This window comes from Mus musculus, chromosome 1, assembly GCF_000001635.26.
Source record: "Mus musculus strain C57BL/6J chromosome 1, GRCm38.p6 C57BL/6J".
Classification (NCBI taxonomy): domain Eukaryota; kingdom Metazoa; phylum Chordata; class Mammalia; order Rodentia; family Muridae; genus Mus; species Mus musculus.
This window is the reverse complement of record NC_000067.6, coordinates 134,961,086-134,975,268: the sequence shown is the minus strand read 5'-3', so window position 1 is coordinate 134,975,268 and position 14,183 is coordinate 134,961,086. Positions and strand designations below refer to the sequence as shown.

General features: G+C 42.4%; 1 protein-coding gene across 2 annotated transcripts; it reads right to left on the bottom strand.

Annotated features, from left to right (window-relative positions):
- Nucleotides 1–1,088: 1,088 nt before the first annotated feature.
- On the bottom strand, nt 1,089–12,704 carry Ube2t (ubiquitin-conjugating enzyme E2T). 2 transcript variants are annotated; one of them, NM_026024.3, is made up of 7 exons: nt 12,483–12,704; nt 7,371–7,542; nt 5,959–6,028; nt 3,914–4,019; nt 3,270–3,368; nt 3,080–3,163; nt 1,089–1,469 (listed from the first exon to the last, which is right to left on the bottom strand). In NM_026024.3, the coding sequence occupies exons 2-7, from the start codon at nt 7,477–7,479 to the stop codon at nt 1,323–1,325; spliced, it is 615 nt and encodes a 204-aa protein (NP_080300.1). In that variant the 5' UTR covers nt 7,480–7,542; nt 12,483–12,704; the 3' UTR covers nt 1,089–1,322. The 2 variants fall into 2 exon arrangements, with proteins under 2 accessions (NP_080300.1, NP_001265044.1); NM_001278115.1 differs by having other exon boundaries at nt 12,660–12,704.
- Between the last annotated feature and the right edge of the window lie 1,479 nt (nt 12,705–14,183).

The window sequence follows — 14,183 nt, the reverse complement described above, 5'->3', positions numbered from 1 at the left end:
CCATTTCCTGAGGCGTGAAGGAATTTGGACTTTTCTAATCTGTAACTCCAGTTCCAGAGGATCTGCTGCCCTTGGGTTCCTGCATACGATGCACATGCATACACCCCCACACACACATATGCACACAACATTAAATATTTTTAAAGAAAGAAATCTGTAAGGGTAGGTGATCTAATAACTCAGCAATACAACAGCTGCCTACCACATGCAAGGCCGTGAGTTCAATCCCAATCTGTAGAAATCAGAAATTTGCATTTTTAGCAAATGTTAGCCTGTCATTAACGAGCAGATACATTCACATTGACTTTCTCTGTATAAGTCAGAGCACATATAGCAGCTTGTTACTGAGTGACAGCAGATGCAGAACACAAACTTATTCAGAGATGCATTTTACCTATTGTGGCATTACCTTATGTATAAAACCATCCATCACTGCTATATTGGGATATAGAGAGAGACATTATAGAGACTCTGTCTAGGTAGGTCCAGCCTTTATATTCCTTTTATATTCACACAGTACAGGTACCCTTTTCCTACATCAGCTGATTTATACTCCAGTCTGTTACCTCTGTCACTTAACGGGATAACAGGACTGGGAGAATAAAGTGCTGGCCAAGTAACACCCCAAACCTACCATAAGACAAGTATATTATGAAGTCACAGAGGATTCAAGTTTGGCAACTAATTGTGCAGAATAATATTTGTCACAGGCCAGGCATGGTGGTATATGCTTGTAAACCCAGTATTAGGACGCAGAGACACACTCCTCTGTGCATTTGAGGTTAGCCTTGGCTACACAGCGACTCTCTGTCTTAACATACAACAAAAGAGACTGTTGAACAAATGAAAGTTACACTGTAGTAATTCCCAGCTACATAAATCCCAGAGTGAAAGCACTGGCAAAGGGCACTGCCTCAGTCCACAGTTTAAGGCTTCTGAAAAACCACACTCGCCAAAGCCTAGGGCAATGATTCTTAACAACTATTTTTTATGTATTCAAACATTGTGTCTCTAGTGATGGTAAGTTGACCAAATATTTTAACATTCTGATCATATAGCACTATAAGCAGTTCACTCCCAGACACACGTTTCATATAAACACACACTTAACATTAAGTATTATTTATTTTTCAAGTTTAAAAGTTTTCTAAATACATATGTACAAGATAAATAAAACAAACTATCCTTAAAGAATCGCTGCATGGCAGAATTCGTAAACATACAAGGTCTTTTGTAAGGATACAAACATTTGTCATCAAATACAAAGGAAAACATTTAAAAGAAGCAAGCAAAAGAGACCACCTTGACACAGACTGCCGTAACTAAGAGGGACCAGGATAGACTCTCTGAACGTCAGGGGAAAACTTTTTTTCCATTCCTCCTAATGGCCTGGCCTTCCTTTTCTGTGTGGAATGGCTTTCCTCAGAGTCACCAACTTCTGATGAGGTGCCTAGCTCCTCTTCATCAGCCTGCAAAGGAGAGAGGGTGAAACACAACATCTACATCGTCAATGGAAAAAGTAGCTCTGTACTGCTACGTCCAGATATTCTTTGTTTTAAGATTTTAGTGGGCATGTGTTTCTTTCAAAAGTATCCTTGTCAAATTTTAAAAAACTAGGCACAATGATGTATGCCTACAACAATCAAAAGGTGTCGGGCGGTAGTGACACACTCCTTTAATCCTAGCACTCAGGAGCAGAAGCAGGCAGATCTCTGAGTTCAAGGTCATCCTGGTTTACAAATTGAGTTCCATGGCAACCACAGCTACACAGACAAACTCTGTCTCAAAGAAACTGAAACAAACAAACAAACAAAAAAACCAACAACAATAAACAAGAGGCTCAGGTAAGAGGACTACTGAGTTTTAGGCCAGCACATAGTAAGTTCAACAAACAAACAAACAAACAAAAAACAAAAAACCCTCGTCTCAAGAAGAAAACAAAACACTATCAACTTAAACACCTCTTTTTCTATGAATGTGGTCCCATAAGAAATAAAACTTTCCCTCTAGGCCTACCTTCTCATTATTTTTTAACTAATCCCTGGCTCAATATTGAAAAGGAAAAAAAATCAGAAAAACTTGATCACCTTCCTTCTCTCCTTGCTACTCACAAGAACAGAAAACTATCAAGCAGACGCTGCCTGCCCTCTAGTGTTGTCAGAGGATGACAACTGTTAAATGAGCAGCTAAGCATTTTGCTGAATAATTTTTAGATGGCTGCAGCAGGAGAAAGAATCCAATTAGCCATTCTAAAGCACAGTATGGATTTAGAAAATTTAATAAATATTATTTAGACATGTACTCTATTTTTATCTAAGTGCTTAATCTGGGATACAGATCTGTATTTTTTTTTTTTAAAAGATATATTTTGGTTTTAATTATGTGTTTATGTGTGTGTGTGTTTATGTACACAGGAGTGTAGGTACCTGTGGAGTCCAGAAGTGGGTGTCAGGTTCCTAAGAGCTGGAGTGAGAGGCAGTTGTGAGCCTTCTGACAGGAATGCTGGGTGCTGACTTAGTCAGGAAAAGAGGAGCATGCCCTCCTAACCATTATGCTGTCTCTCCAGCCCCAGGACATACATTGTAATATGTATAAGCGTGTGTATATATTATATTTTATTAATTCTGTGAGAATTTCATACAATGTATTTTGATGACATTTATTCCCTACTTCATCCCCACCTCCTCCCAGATCCACCCCCTATCTTTCTCCAATATTAAGTCCTCTTTTTATTTTTGATTAAAATTTTTTCTGACTGGGATGGGTCTACTATATAGATCAGGCTGGCCTCCAACTTAGAAATCTACCTTCTTCTGCATCCTGAGTGAGATGATTAAAGATGTGTATCACCATATTGGGCCTAATTTTTTTACTAATCCACCAAGACCAAATTGTACTGCCCATATAATACTCATATGGGTGTGGAGTCAACAGAGCATGTTAACCTAAGTGACTCTCCATCCCCCAGAGCTATCAACTGAAGAGTTTATTAGTGCCTCAGTCAAGGATGAGAGCTCACGAGTCCCTCCCATCCCCATAGGTATAATACTCAAACTGAGAATATTAGCAAATATCATACCTTTTGTTTCTGTCTTGCATGAGCCTCTGTCCACTGCTTGGCTTTCTTGAGAAAAGCTATCTTGTTATATTTAAATTCTGAAGACTGAAATAAAGTCAGAGTTAAAACAGAGAAACTAATTTGCTATGATGAGCACCAGCCTGAAATATTAAAGGTACAGATAAAGTAGGCTATTGCCAGCGATACGTACAATGTCAGCCATTAGTGGGTCATCAGGATTGGGTTCTGCCATGAGCAGCTGAATAGAGGTCAATACAGTGGCAATGTTGAGGGATGGTCTCCATGCACCCTATATACAAATGAACAATTGCTTTTGTGTGACAATGTGACATTGTTGAGTCAGGCACGGTGACTCATGCCTGTAATCTCAGCACTTATAGGGTAGAGGTAGGAAGACCAGGAGTTTGAGGCCATCCTTGGCTAGGTGAAACTGTCTCAAAAAATCAAAAAGAATGTGACATTGTATGTAACCTAAGGACTTTTTGTTTGCCTGTTTGAGACAGAGTTTTATGTAACTCAGGCCGGCCTTGAACGTGCTATGCCAATGAGGACGACCTTTAATTCCTAATCCTCCTGCTTCCCCCCCACCTCCCTCCCTCCCTCCCTCCCTCCCTCCCTCCCTCCCTCCCTCCCTCCCTTTCTTTAATGTTTCACTTAATTTCTTTCCTTCCTTCCTTTCCTTGTTGAGACAGGGTTCCTCTGGCTGTCCTGGAACTCACAGAGCTCCACCTCCCAGAGTGCTGGGAACAAAGTCATGACTGCCATGCCCGGTTTGCTTCCCCTTTTCAATGCTAAGAAAACAGATGTCAGAGTCAATTCTTTAACTTTACTCACCTTTGGTGGCAATTTGAGAATATCTAGACAAATCCTTCCACTAGAATCAATGTTTGGATGATAGATTGGAGTTAGAAATCGGACCTGTGGAGGTTCAAATGGGTACCTGTGAATGTGTGAGAGGAAAAAATTATCTTCGTGCTGCTTCTTGATTAAAGGCATGCATCACCACACTGAGCCTTACAGTTATGGAGCCATGCACCAGAGCATGGGTAACTAAGAGAGGCCTTAAAGAAAACAGACTCTTCATCCCCCATGAGCTATCAACTGTTGTCAGTTTTATCAGCACCTCAGTTAGGGGTGGGGGCTCATTCTACAACTTAAGTCATTTCTTGGTCACTAGTAGCTATCTAAAATAATGATGGATTAGAAAAATGTTAGAAAGACAGCATTTGGGAGGCAGATCTTCCCCAAACATGCCAACAATCAAAATTACTAGCAATCAAAGAGTTGAAATAGCCAGGCATGGTGGTGCACACCTTTAATCCCAGCCTTGGAGGTGGGGGGGGGCAGAGGCAGGCGGATTTTTGAGTTCGAGGCCAGCCTGGTCTACAAAGTGAGTTCCAGGACAGCCAGGGCTACACAGGGAAACCCTGTCTCCAAAAAACAAAAAACAAAACAAAAAAAAAAGTTGAAATAACAGTACTAAAAACACTAAGATCCCCCACCACCTTCTAAACCCTTCCAAGTATCTCCAAAGCATAAGAACACTGTCCTACTGAGATACCATTATATCTTTGAAACGTTTTTAAAAAGAATCCCTTGTTGCGCCAGGCTTGGGGGCACACGCCTTTAATCCTAGCACTCGAGAGGCAGAGGCAGGTGGATTTCTGAGTTCGAGGCCAGCCTGGTCTACAAAGTGAGCTCCAGGACAGCCAGGGCTACACAGCGAAACCCTGTCTCAAAAAAACAACAAAACAAAACAAAACAAAAGATAGATTTATTTATTTACTTTTATGTGTGGTTACCTACACATATGTGTGCCTGTATATCACTAACATGCCTGGTGCTCAGAGGCCAGAAGTAGGTGTGTATGATCCCCTGGAACTGGGGTTATAGGCAGTTGCCAGCTGCCATGTGGGTGCTGGGAACTGAACTCAGATCCTCTGTAAGTACAGCCATTAAGCCATTTTTCCAGCTCTTGTCTCCAAATATTTTTACAGCTGTGTTCTTCAAACAGGCTCCAATTAGACTTACACATTGGATTTAGTTACCATATCTCTTCAGTGACAAACAAACCTTGCAAAGCTCCAGTCTATTTTCAGAATTGATGTGACATAATTATTAAGCTACTCATTCAGGTTTAACAAGTTTGTCCAGGCCCCACCATGGTACAGAAATGTCCAGTTTTAATAGTTAAGACACTCACTCTACACAAAACTAGAGCTACAACTCATCTGACTGGAGCCTTACGAGACACTTGACTGAAGGGGCCTCACACTAAGGTGGAGAGAACCAAGGGTAGGTATCAGGGAACACTGGGAGGGGGTGGATTTTTAATGGGTATGAAGTTACAGTTTGGGAGGATGAAAAAGTTCTGGAGATAAAATATTAATAGTTGCACAACATGCTAGATGGTGGTGGCATCACTTTTAATCCCAGCACTTGGGAGGCAGAGGCAGGCGGATCTCTGGATTAGAGGCCAGCCTGGTCTACAGAATAAGTTCTAGGACAGCCAAAGCTACACAGAGAAATCCTGACTCTAAAATCCAAAACCAAAACCAAAACCAATCAAACATACAAAAAGCACAATAATGTGAAATTTACGCCTCAAATGGCTATAAGGGTCAATTTTATATTATATGAAAAATATATTTACCACATTTTTGGGGGAGGGGTGGGGCTCGGTTCTAATGTGGTCTATTATTTTAGAGAAGAAAACTGAACTCCAAAGAGACAAAAACAACTTACCACATTCCTAGTTATGGTAAAACTAGTATCAAAACACTGGCTCTTAACTGCTATATTTAATGCTCTAAATAGTATACTGTCTGTCTTTCAATGGCTGTGCCTTACATTATAAGCTGACTCTAATTCATACTCACCTCTCAGGAATGATAACTTCCAGTGTGAAAACACCTTTCTCATAAGGTGTATTAGCTCCACCTAGTATTTCTTGAAAAAAGAAAGGAAGGAAGGAAGAAAAGTTAAGAGAACCAGATGATTTAATCACCATACAAAGGGTTGAGGATGCAACTCAGTAAAGCATGGACCTAGCATATATAAACCCCAAGTTCAGCAGGAAACAGTATATGAACATGGTGGCATAGGTTGAAATCCTAATACTCCAAAGGCGGAGACAGGAGAATTATAATGTCAAGGTCATCCTAGTTATATTCAAAGTTTGAGGCCAACCTAGGCTACATGAGACCCTTTCTCAAAAGGCAAACAACAACAGAAACTGTATCAAATGAACCTAATAAGGTCTGTAGTTCTAGGTATAAGGGCTAGAGAGGTGCTCAGTGCTCAGTGTTCTTCCAAAGGACCAGAGTTTCAATCTTGACACCCATACCAGGTAGCTTACAACTACTGCTTAGATCTCTAACTCGAGAGGATCTGATGCCCTCTTCTGGCTCTTTTAGGCACCTGTACATGTGTGCATGTATTCATACACACACATGAATCAAATCTAAACAAACAAACGAAAGGGGAAAAAAGGAAGTGGGTGTAAGTCAGCAATTCTGTTAAGGCTTTAACTGTGTCTCCATGCAGTGTTTCTTGTCTGCCCACCTGGCCTCAAAAACTGCTGCACTGCTACTACCTAAATCTGTCTTTTTTTTTCTTTTTAAAATTATAATTATTGTGTGTGTGTGAATGTGTACACACATGCTATGGCATGTATGTGGCGGTCAGAGGAAAACCTATAGGAGCTGGTTTGCGCCTTTTACCATGTGGATACTGGAGATTAAACGAGTTAGGCTTGGTGACAAGTGTCCCTACTCACAAGACATCTTACTCCCATGCCCACCCCCTAACAAAATCTTTATTGAGATAAGATCTCGCTCTGTAATCTAGCTGGTTTCAAACTTGAAGTAATCCTCTTTCTCTTGCCTCAGCCTCCAGAATCCCGGGATTGTAGACATGTGCTACCAACACTCAGCTGTCAACCTTAATTACAACCCAGTACAAGGGCTGGAGCCCAGTACAAAGGCTCAGCGGTTAAGAGCACTAACTGGTCTTCTGGAGGTCATGAGTTCAAATCCCAGCAACCACATGGTGGCTCACAACCATCTGTGATGGGATCTGATGCCCTCTTCTGGCATGCAGGGGTAGATAATAAATACATTAAAAAAAAAAAAAAAAGACAAACAAACCAGTACAAGATATAAGAAGTCAATTAGGAAACGCCAAGCAACCCAACTAAGGAAGAGAGGGCAGGGCCCTTTCACCTTACTACGCACTACTTTAATATCTATCACCGTGTGAAATTAGGACAGTTTTCGATAGGGCTACCTACGAGCTCGCAAATCAGCCACTTGATCCTTTTCCTGCCAGCACGTGATGCCCGGGGGAGGTTCGATGGCTAGCATGTGCAGTTCCTTCTTCAGGCGTGAGGCTCTCTGCATGATCTCAAGTGAAAGGAACCAGAAACAGTTCACTGTTCCACACTGAGGTCTGGCGGGGGTGTACTGGAAAAGAAAAGAAGCAACCATGAAATAGCCATGCTGACTAGCGTTTTTAGCACAGCTTCAATTTAATGAAGAACAGATTCTTATTACTCTCTGTGACAAAGGGAGCCTGACTTTTCCATTTCTGCATGAACTTTTGGTCTACTCATACAAATAATAACTGTAAAAGTTTAAAATGAATGTCTGTTTCCATTAATAAATTATCAAGTTATAAGAAGAGAGTCTGGGTCCAATTGTGCTCACAAATATATCCAAGTGTGCCTGGGCAGGGAAGGACTGGGAAGACAGGAGCTGTGTGCAGCCTATATGCTTTGTGAGAGCAAGAAGAGAGCAGCCAACATTTGGAGATACTTGTAAGCTAGGGTTTAAGTGACTGGCATTCTTTCCATATATTATGGACTCTGCATTCTCCTAATTCTTCAGGGAGCTCACCCTGTCAATCAGCCCATCTTGCTCTAGTATTCTAATCTTTCTATGAAGTCTCTCTCACCTAAGTAACACCTACAAACATATCCACTCAACCAGCAGCCGTCTATAGAATCCTATTTTGATGTACATTACAGATATAGCATCACACATTATAGCTTACTTTGCTACAGTTTAGATGAACACATCTTCCTTTCGTTTTGCAGTGCTGGCTGAGAGCCTCGTTCATAAGTTTTACCTCAGCTTTTGCCCAGGCTGACCTTGAACTCACTCTAGTAAGCCCAGAAACTTGTGATTTTCCTACCTCAGCCTACAAAGTAGTTGGGATTAGAAGTCTGGGTCAAGTCCAGCTAATGAATATATTCTTAATGTTAATCCATTTAAAATCTTTCCCATACTCTCACATTTAAAGTTGTTTTCCTACATATTCTTTACATTAAAAAAAAAACATAACTTTTGGGCTGGAGAGATGGTCCAGTGGTTATAACCACTGGTTGCTCTTCCAGAGGACCTGGGTTTGATTCCCAGCACCCATGTGGCAGCTCACAACCACCCATAAAACCTCAGGTGCCAGGCATGCATGTGGTACATAGACATACATGCAGGCCAAACACATAAAATAAAAATAACTAAAAAACAAAATTTTGTTCTTTTTACTTAAATATTTTGGCTATCAGTAACTGTTTTTTGTGCGTAGTAAGGGGTAGAAGGTCCAACTTTAATCCCCCCCAACACACAAATGAGTAACCAACTGTCCTAGCACCATTAAAAAAAAGAAGAAAAAAAAGGAAACTCCAAATCTTCTAATATTATCATAAATTAACTTTCAAACATGTGGATCTGTTGAGTCTTCCAGATTTGTTCCATTCATCAGCTTGGATATTCTGAATCAAACCCTAATGTTCCAGTTACCTTAGCTTATTTCATTTTTAATGTAAATTGTCTTCAGTTCAGGGGCTGGGGATATAACTTAGCGGAAGAACATTTGCCTAGTATGAGCAAGACCCTGCACTACTAGATGTATGTGAGGGGTAGGAGAGGGCTGCAGAGCAAACCAGTCACTAGGTGATATTGCACATATTATGCTGGGCATGGGCAGGACACAACAATAATCTCATCAATTGGAAGGCTGAGGCAGGAAGATCAGCAACACACTGCCATCCATGACTATATAGTTTGAGGCCAGTAGTGTATGAGAACTTGTGTACTTAAAGCAAACTGAAGGAGGAGGATTACTCTAAGTCTGAGGTCAGCCTGGGCCACAGGGTGGTGTTCCTCTGTATTAGTCAGTTTTCTCCTTGCTATAACAAAATCCATGACACAGGAGACTCAAGAAAAGGTAGTGTCTATTTTGGCTCATAGTCCGGGGATACAGTCCAGGGTAGTGGAGCTGGCAAGACTGCAGGACTAGGAGGCAGCTGGTCACCCTGCACCTGCTTCAGTCAGGCAGCCACGTTTTTCTTTTTACTCAGTCTGGGACCACTGTCTGTTTGATCCCACCTATATTTATGGTTACTCTTCCCACCTTAACTAAGTCAATCTAGGTATGTCCTTTACAGACAGGCCCAGAAGTCTGTCTCCTAGATGATTCTATAGCCTATACTTCAGTTGACAATATTAACCATCTCACCCTGTAGTGGTATGAATAGCTTTGGCCTCCACAGGCTCTTGTGTTTGAATGCTTGGCTCTCAGGAAATGGCACTATTAGGTGGTGTGGCTTTGTTGAAGGAAGTGTGTCACTGTGGGAGTGGGTTTTGAGGTCTCCAATGCTTAAGCTCCACCTAGTGTGGAATTCCAGTCTCCTCTTGGCTACCTGCAGAAGACTCTCCCACTGCTGCCTTCGGATCAAGATGTAGAATTCTCGGCTCTTCCAGCACTAAGTCTGCCTGCATGATGATGCCATCAGGATAATGGACTGAACCTCTGAAACTGTAAACCAGCCCCAATGAAATGTTTTCCTTTTATAAGAGTTGGGCTTGGCCAGGCATGGTGGTGCACACCTTTAATCCCAGCACTTGGGAGGCAGAGCCAGGCGAATTTCTGAGTTTGAGGTCAGCCTGGTCTACAGAGTGAATTCCAGGGCAGCCAGGGATACACTGAGGAAACCCTGTCAAAAAAAAAAAAACCCAAAAAACAAAAAAAAAAAAACCCAAATCCGGTCCCATATTCTTCTGCCTCAGCGACAACAACCCCCCAACCCTGTATACTAAAAGTCCATCACGCCCAGTCCTGTTTATTGGTTTCTGACTGTGTTATTGGTTTCTGACATATTATTTATATCCTTTAAAACTGTTGAGTCTTGCTCAGAATGTCCTATGTGTGCTTAAAAAGGGAGACAATCCAGTTGTTAAAATGCTTGATATATATTTTGCAGACCTGAGTTTAATTCAGAAACCACATAAAAAGTGGTGTGAGGGGGGCTGAGAGATGGCTCAGAAGTTAAGAGCACTGACTGCTCTTCTGAAGGTCCTGAGTTCAAATCCCAGCAACCACATGGTGGCTCACAACCATCCATAATGAGATCTGATGCTCTCTTGTGGTGCCTCTGAAGACAGCTACAGTGTACTTACATATAATCAATATAATCAATCAATCTTTGGAGAGAGTGAGGCCAGAGAGAGCTATAATAAATAAATAAATTAAAATAAAAAAGTGGTGTGAGAAGGTGCATGAGTATAATCCCAGCACTTGGTTAGGGGAGAGAGAAGACAAATAACTCTTGTTAACTTGTCCTTTGACCTTCCCACATTTGCTGTACTGTGACACATACACATAATAATAATGAAATAAAAAAATGTATTGATTATATATACAAAAATCTAATTATTAAATGCAAAACAAAATATCTCCTCAGCTACACCCCATTACCCCCCCCCCAAATAAAGGGGAGGACTACTGAAAATTCTATACCAGCCTGGTCTACAAGGCAAATTCTAGACCAGCCAGGGGTACATATAAGATCCTGTCAGAAAAATAAAAATAAAATAAAAATAAGAGGGTGCTGGAGCAGGGCCACTGATTAAGAGCATTTGCTGTTTTTGCAGAGGACCTGGGTTTGATCCCCAACACTCATATGGTGTCTCATAACCATGTATGTGGTGCACATACATGCATGTATGCAAAACATTCATAATACAACATAAAAATAAAATTAACGGGTCCTTTGACTCCCCTTCCATACCAGAGAAAAATCTCAAAATAACTTAATAACTTAATTTACAGTGTTTTGATTCTTAACTCTCTCTGTCTCTCTAAGATAGGGTTTCTTTTTGTAGCCCTAGTTGTCCTGGAACTCAATTTGTAGACCAGGCTGACCTCAAACTTAAAGATTTGCTCGCCTCTGCTGGGATTTAAGCCATGTGCTCAGCCTCTATCGTTTTAAGCCTAATGAAGCCTTGTTATTGGGGGTGGGGTGAGGGAAGCATTGTGTGTGTTGGGTGGGGGGGCAGTATTTGGCTTACACTTCTACATCACAGTATACTGCTGAAGGAAGAAGGCAGGCCAGGAACTTAAACAGGACAGGAACCTGGAGGCAGGAGCTGATGCAGAGGCCACAGAGGGCTGCTGCTTACTGACTTTCTCCCCATGACTTGTTCAGCCAAAGCATTGCTATTTTATACAGAAATCTGAAGGACTATTTTCAGTAAAACGAAACAAAACTCTTGTAAATACAGGGGACTAGAAAAACAGTTCAGCGGGTTAAAGCCCTTGCTGCACAGGCCTGACAACTTGATTCAATCCCAGCAATCCACAGTAGGAGAGAACGCTCTCCTCAAAGTTGTCTTTGGGCAATCAATTACAATAAAACTACCTACAACTGTAAACTGTATCTTTATATAAAATAAGAACATAGTGGAAAGGCATGCTAATCAAATTAGAACGAGGGGGAAAAAGGCAGTTTCTCTCAAAGAAGCCATGAGACTATGATAACAATTGGTATATACAAAGTCTTCTCGGGTGAGAGATGGCTTAGCTGTTAAGAGCACTGGCAGCTCTTCCAGAGGACCCAGATTCAATTCCCAACATCCATCTGACATCTCATAACTAACACCGTCCTGTGCCTCCGAGGGCACCAGGCATACCCGTGGTGTGTATACATACATGCAGACAAACACTCATATACAAGAAAAGTAAATAAAAAATTAAAAAGTCCTTTGGTATAAAAGCCATGTGTTATCATGTATTTTATGAATATAAAGGGTTTTCACAGAGCCGGGGCTTGGGGGCATAGACACTGGAGGCGCCTAGGTAGAAGTCAGTTCCAGGTCAGCCTGGGCTACAGCGACACCTGTCTCACAAACAAAACGAAACCCTCAACCAAACAACCATAACAGAGTTCCTTACACTACGGCTTCAAAAGATATTTTCCTTTTAATTTTTTTTAAACCGGCGTTGTTAGCCTCTTTTCCAGTAACCACTCCCCGCAAACGTAAGCTTTTTACAACTGCACTGACTCTTCGTAAAATTCTTTGTGTCCCAGGCCTGAGGTAAATAAATAATCAATGCACAGAACCTGGGTAGGTGGCAGATGCTGGAGGTAGCCTTGGCGCGCCCAGGGCGGTTCGCTCTCCCCGCCGTGTTCCTCCCAGGGCCGCTCGGGTAGAAACGGGACTCCTTCCCCAGACTCTCCGTGACCTCGGGCTCGTTCCCTCAGGTGGCACTCGCAGCACCCGTCAGCAGCCCCACTTACCGCGGCGCGCCTCTGCTGTGCTCACGCGGAACCGCGGAGACCGTTGGAATGACTCCACCCCCTTCCAGGAGAGGACTGTGATTGGTCCGCAGCAAACCTGGGGGAGGCGCGCGCCCGCCTATTGGCCACCGCTCAGAGCTTGCGTCCGCTCACGCACCGCTCAAATTGGCGCGCGCACGCGTATCCGGAATTCTCAGTTCCCGCTGTGGTCTTGTTTGTAAATCGACTGTGAGCTGGGAAGGCTGGGAAGTCATCTACAGGAGAGGAAAAAAAAAAGGCAACTGGACACGCTTAATCTGGAGAAGTGACTGCTGAGTAGCTGCCTTTATATCTTTGTTGTGGTTCTGTGGAACGGGGTCTCGCGATGCAACCCTTGCTTAGCTTGGAATTTGCTATGTAGCTCAGGCTAGCCTGAGACTCCTGGCACTCCTACGCAGCTTCCCAATGGCTACCAGGTCACCCAGGCTTTAAGCAATGACAGGGGAAACTTTACAACTTCATTTAAGATCAGTAGTCTAAAGATACAAGTTAGCCGAGCACGGTCGCGCAGGCATGTTGAAATAAAAAGGTGAGAATTTGAGACCAGCCTTGGGTACATAGATTTCCTCCAGATGAAAAAAGATTTTTTTTTTTAATTTATAATTCTGGTGAACAAAGCATTCCATCAGGACTCTGAAGAGTAAAGTGGATGGAGTAAATTTCTCCACCACTGGAAATGTTCATATGGAAGCTTCAACCTGTTAGGGGTTAACGCAAGAGATCCTCTGCACTGTGAGGAAGTTAAGGATTTCCCCCTCCCTCTCCCTGAAAACAAGCCCGCTCTTCCTACATACTGTGCCAGCCTTTGATCCCTTTGAGTCACACACCAACCACGGAATAAATGACTTTCAAGCGCTCTTCCACCTCTAGAAAGGTATTTTCTAAGCAACCAAGTGCATGATTATAGCCAAGTCAGCTTTGAGGGCACAGCTGCGAGTGCCAAAAGTGGGTAGTCCTTGGGAGAGAAAGGAAAGCTTAAGACCTGAGACTCAGCAGAACTGGAATTGGTTTCAACTCTGGGAACCCTGGGGGTGGGACCAGAAATCAATCAAGGAATCACCTTTCTCTTTCACTGCTCCTAGCTTTTTGTACAGCTCCATAGCATAGACCTAGCAGTCGGTCTTTCTGAACTTCGAAGCTAATATAATTTTGGCTACCGCGGTGATGTCTGCATTTAGTCCAAACTGATGTTAAGCTACAGCTGGTTCCTCATGGAGGTTTTTATGGTGTGTTTTGTCTTCTGGAGACCCTCAGACTCATTAGGACTCTGACTGACTCTGCTCTGGGCTTCCCCAATTTAGTTGTAGGACTGAGCCAGAGGGTAGATAGTGAATTCTGCAAACTTACAGACTTCTGAACGATAGTCATGCAACAGTCTGACGTGCTTTTCAGTCTGCTGTTGCGGTTCTGTATTCATGGTTAGGATTTCTTTGTTGCAGTGAAGTGTTTTCGCTTACCATTTGGGATTACTGCTTATTTTACTAC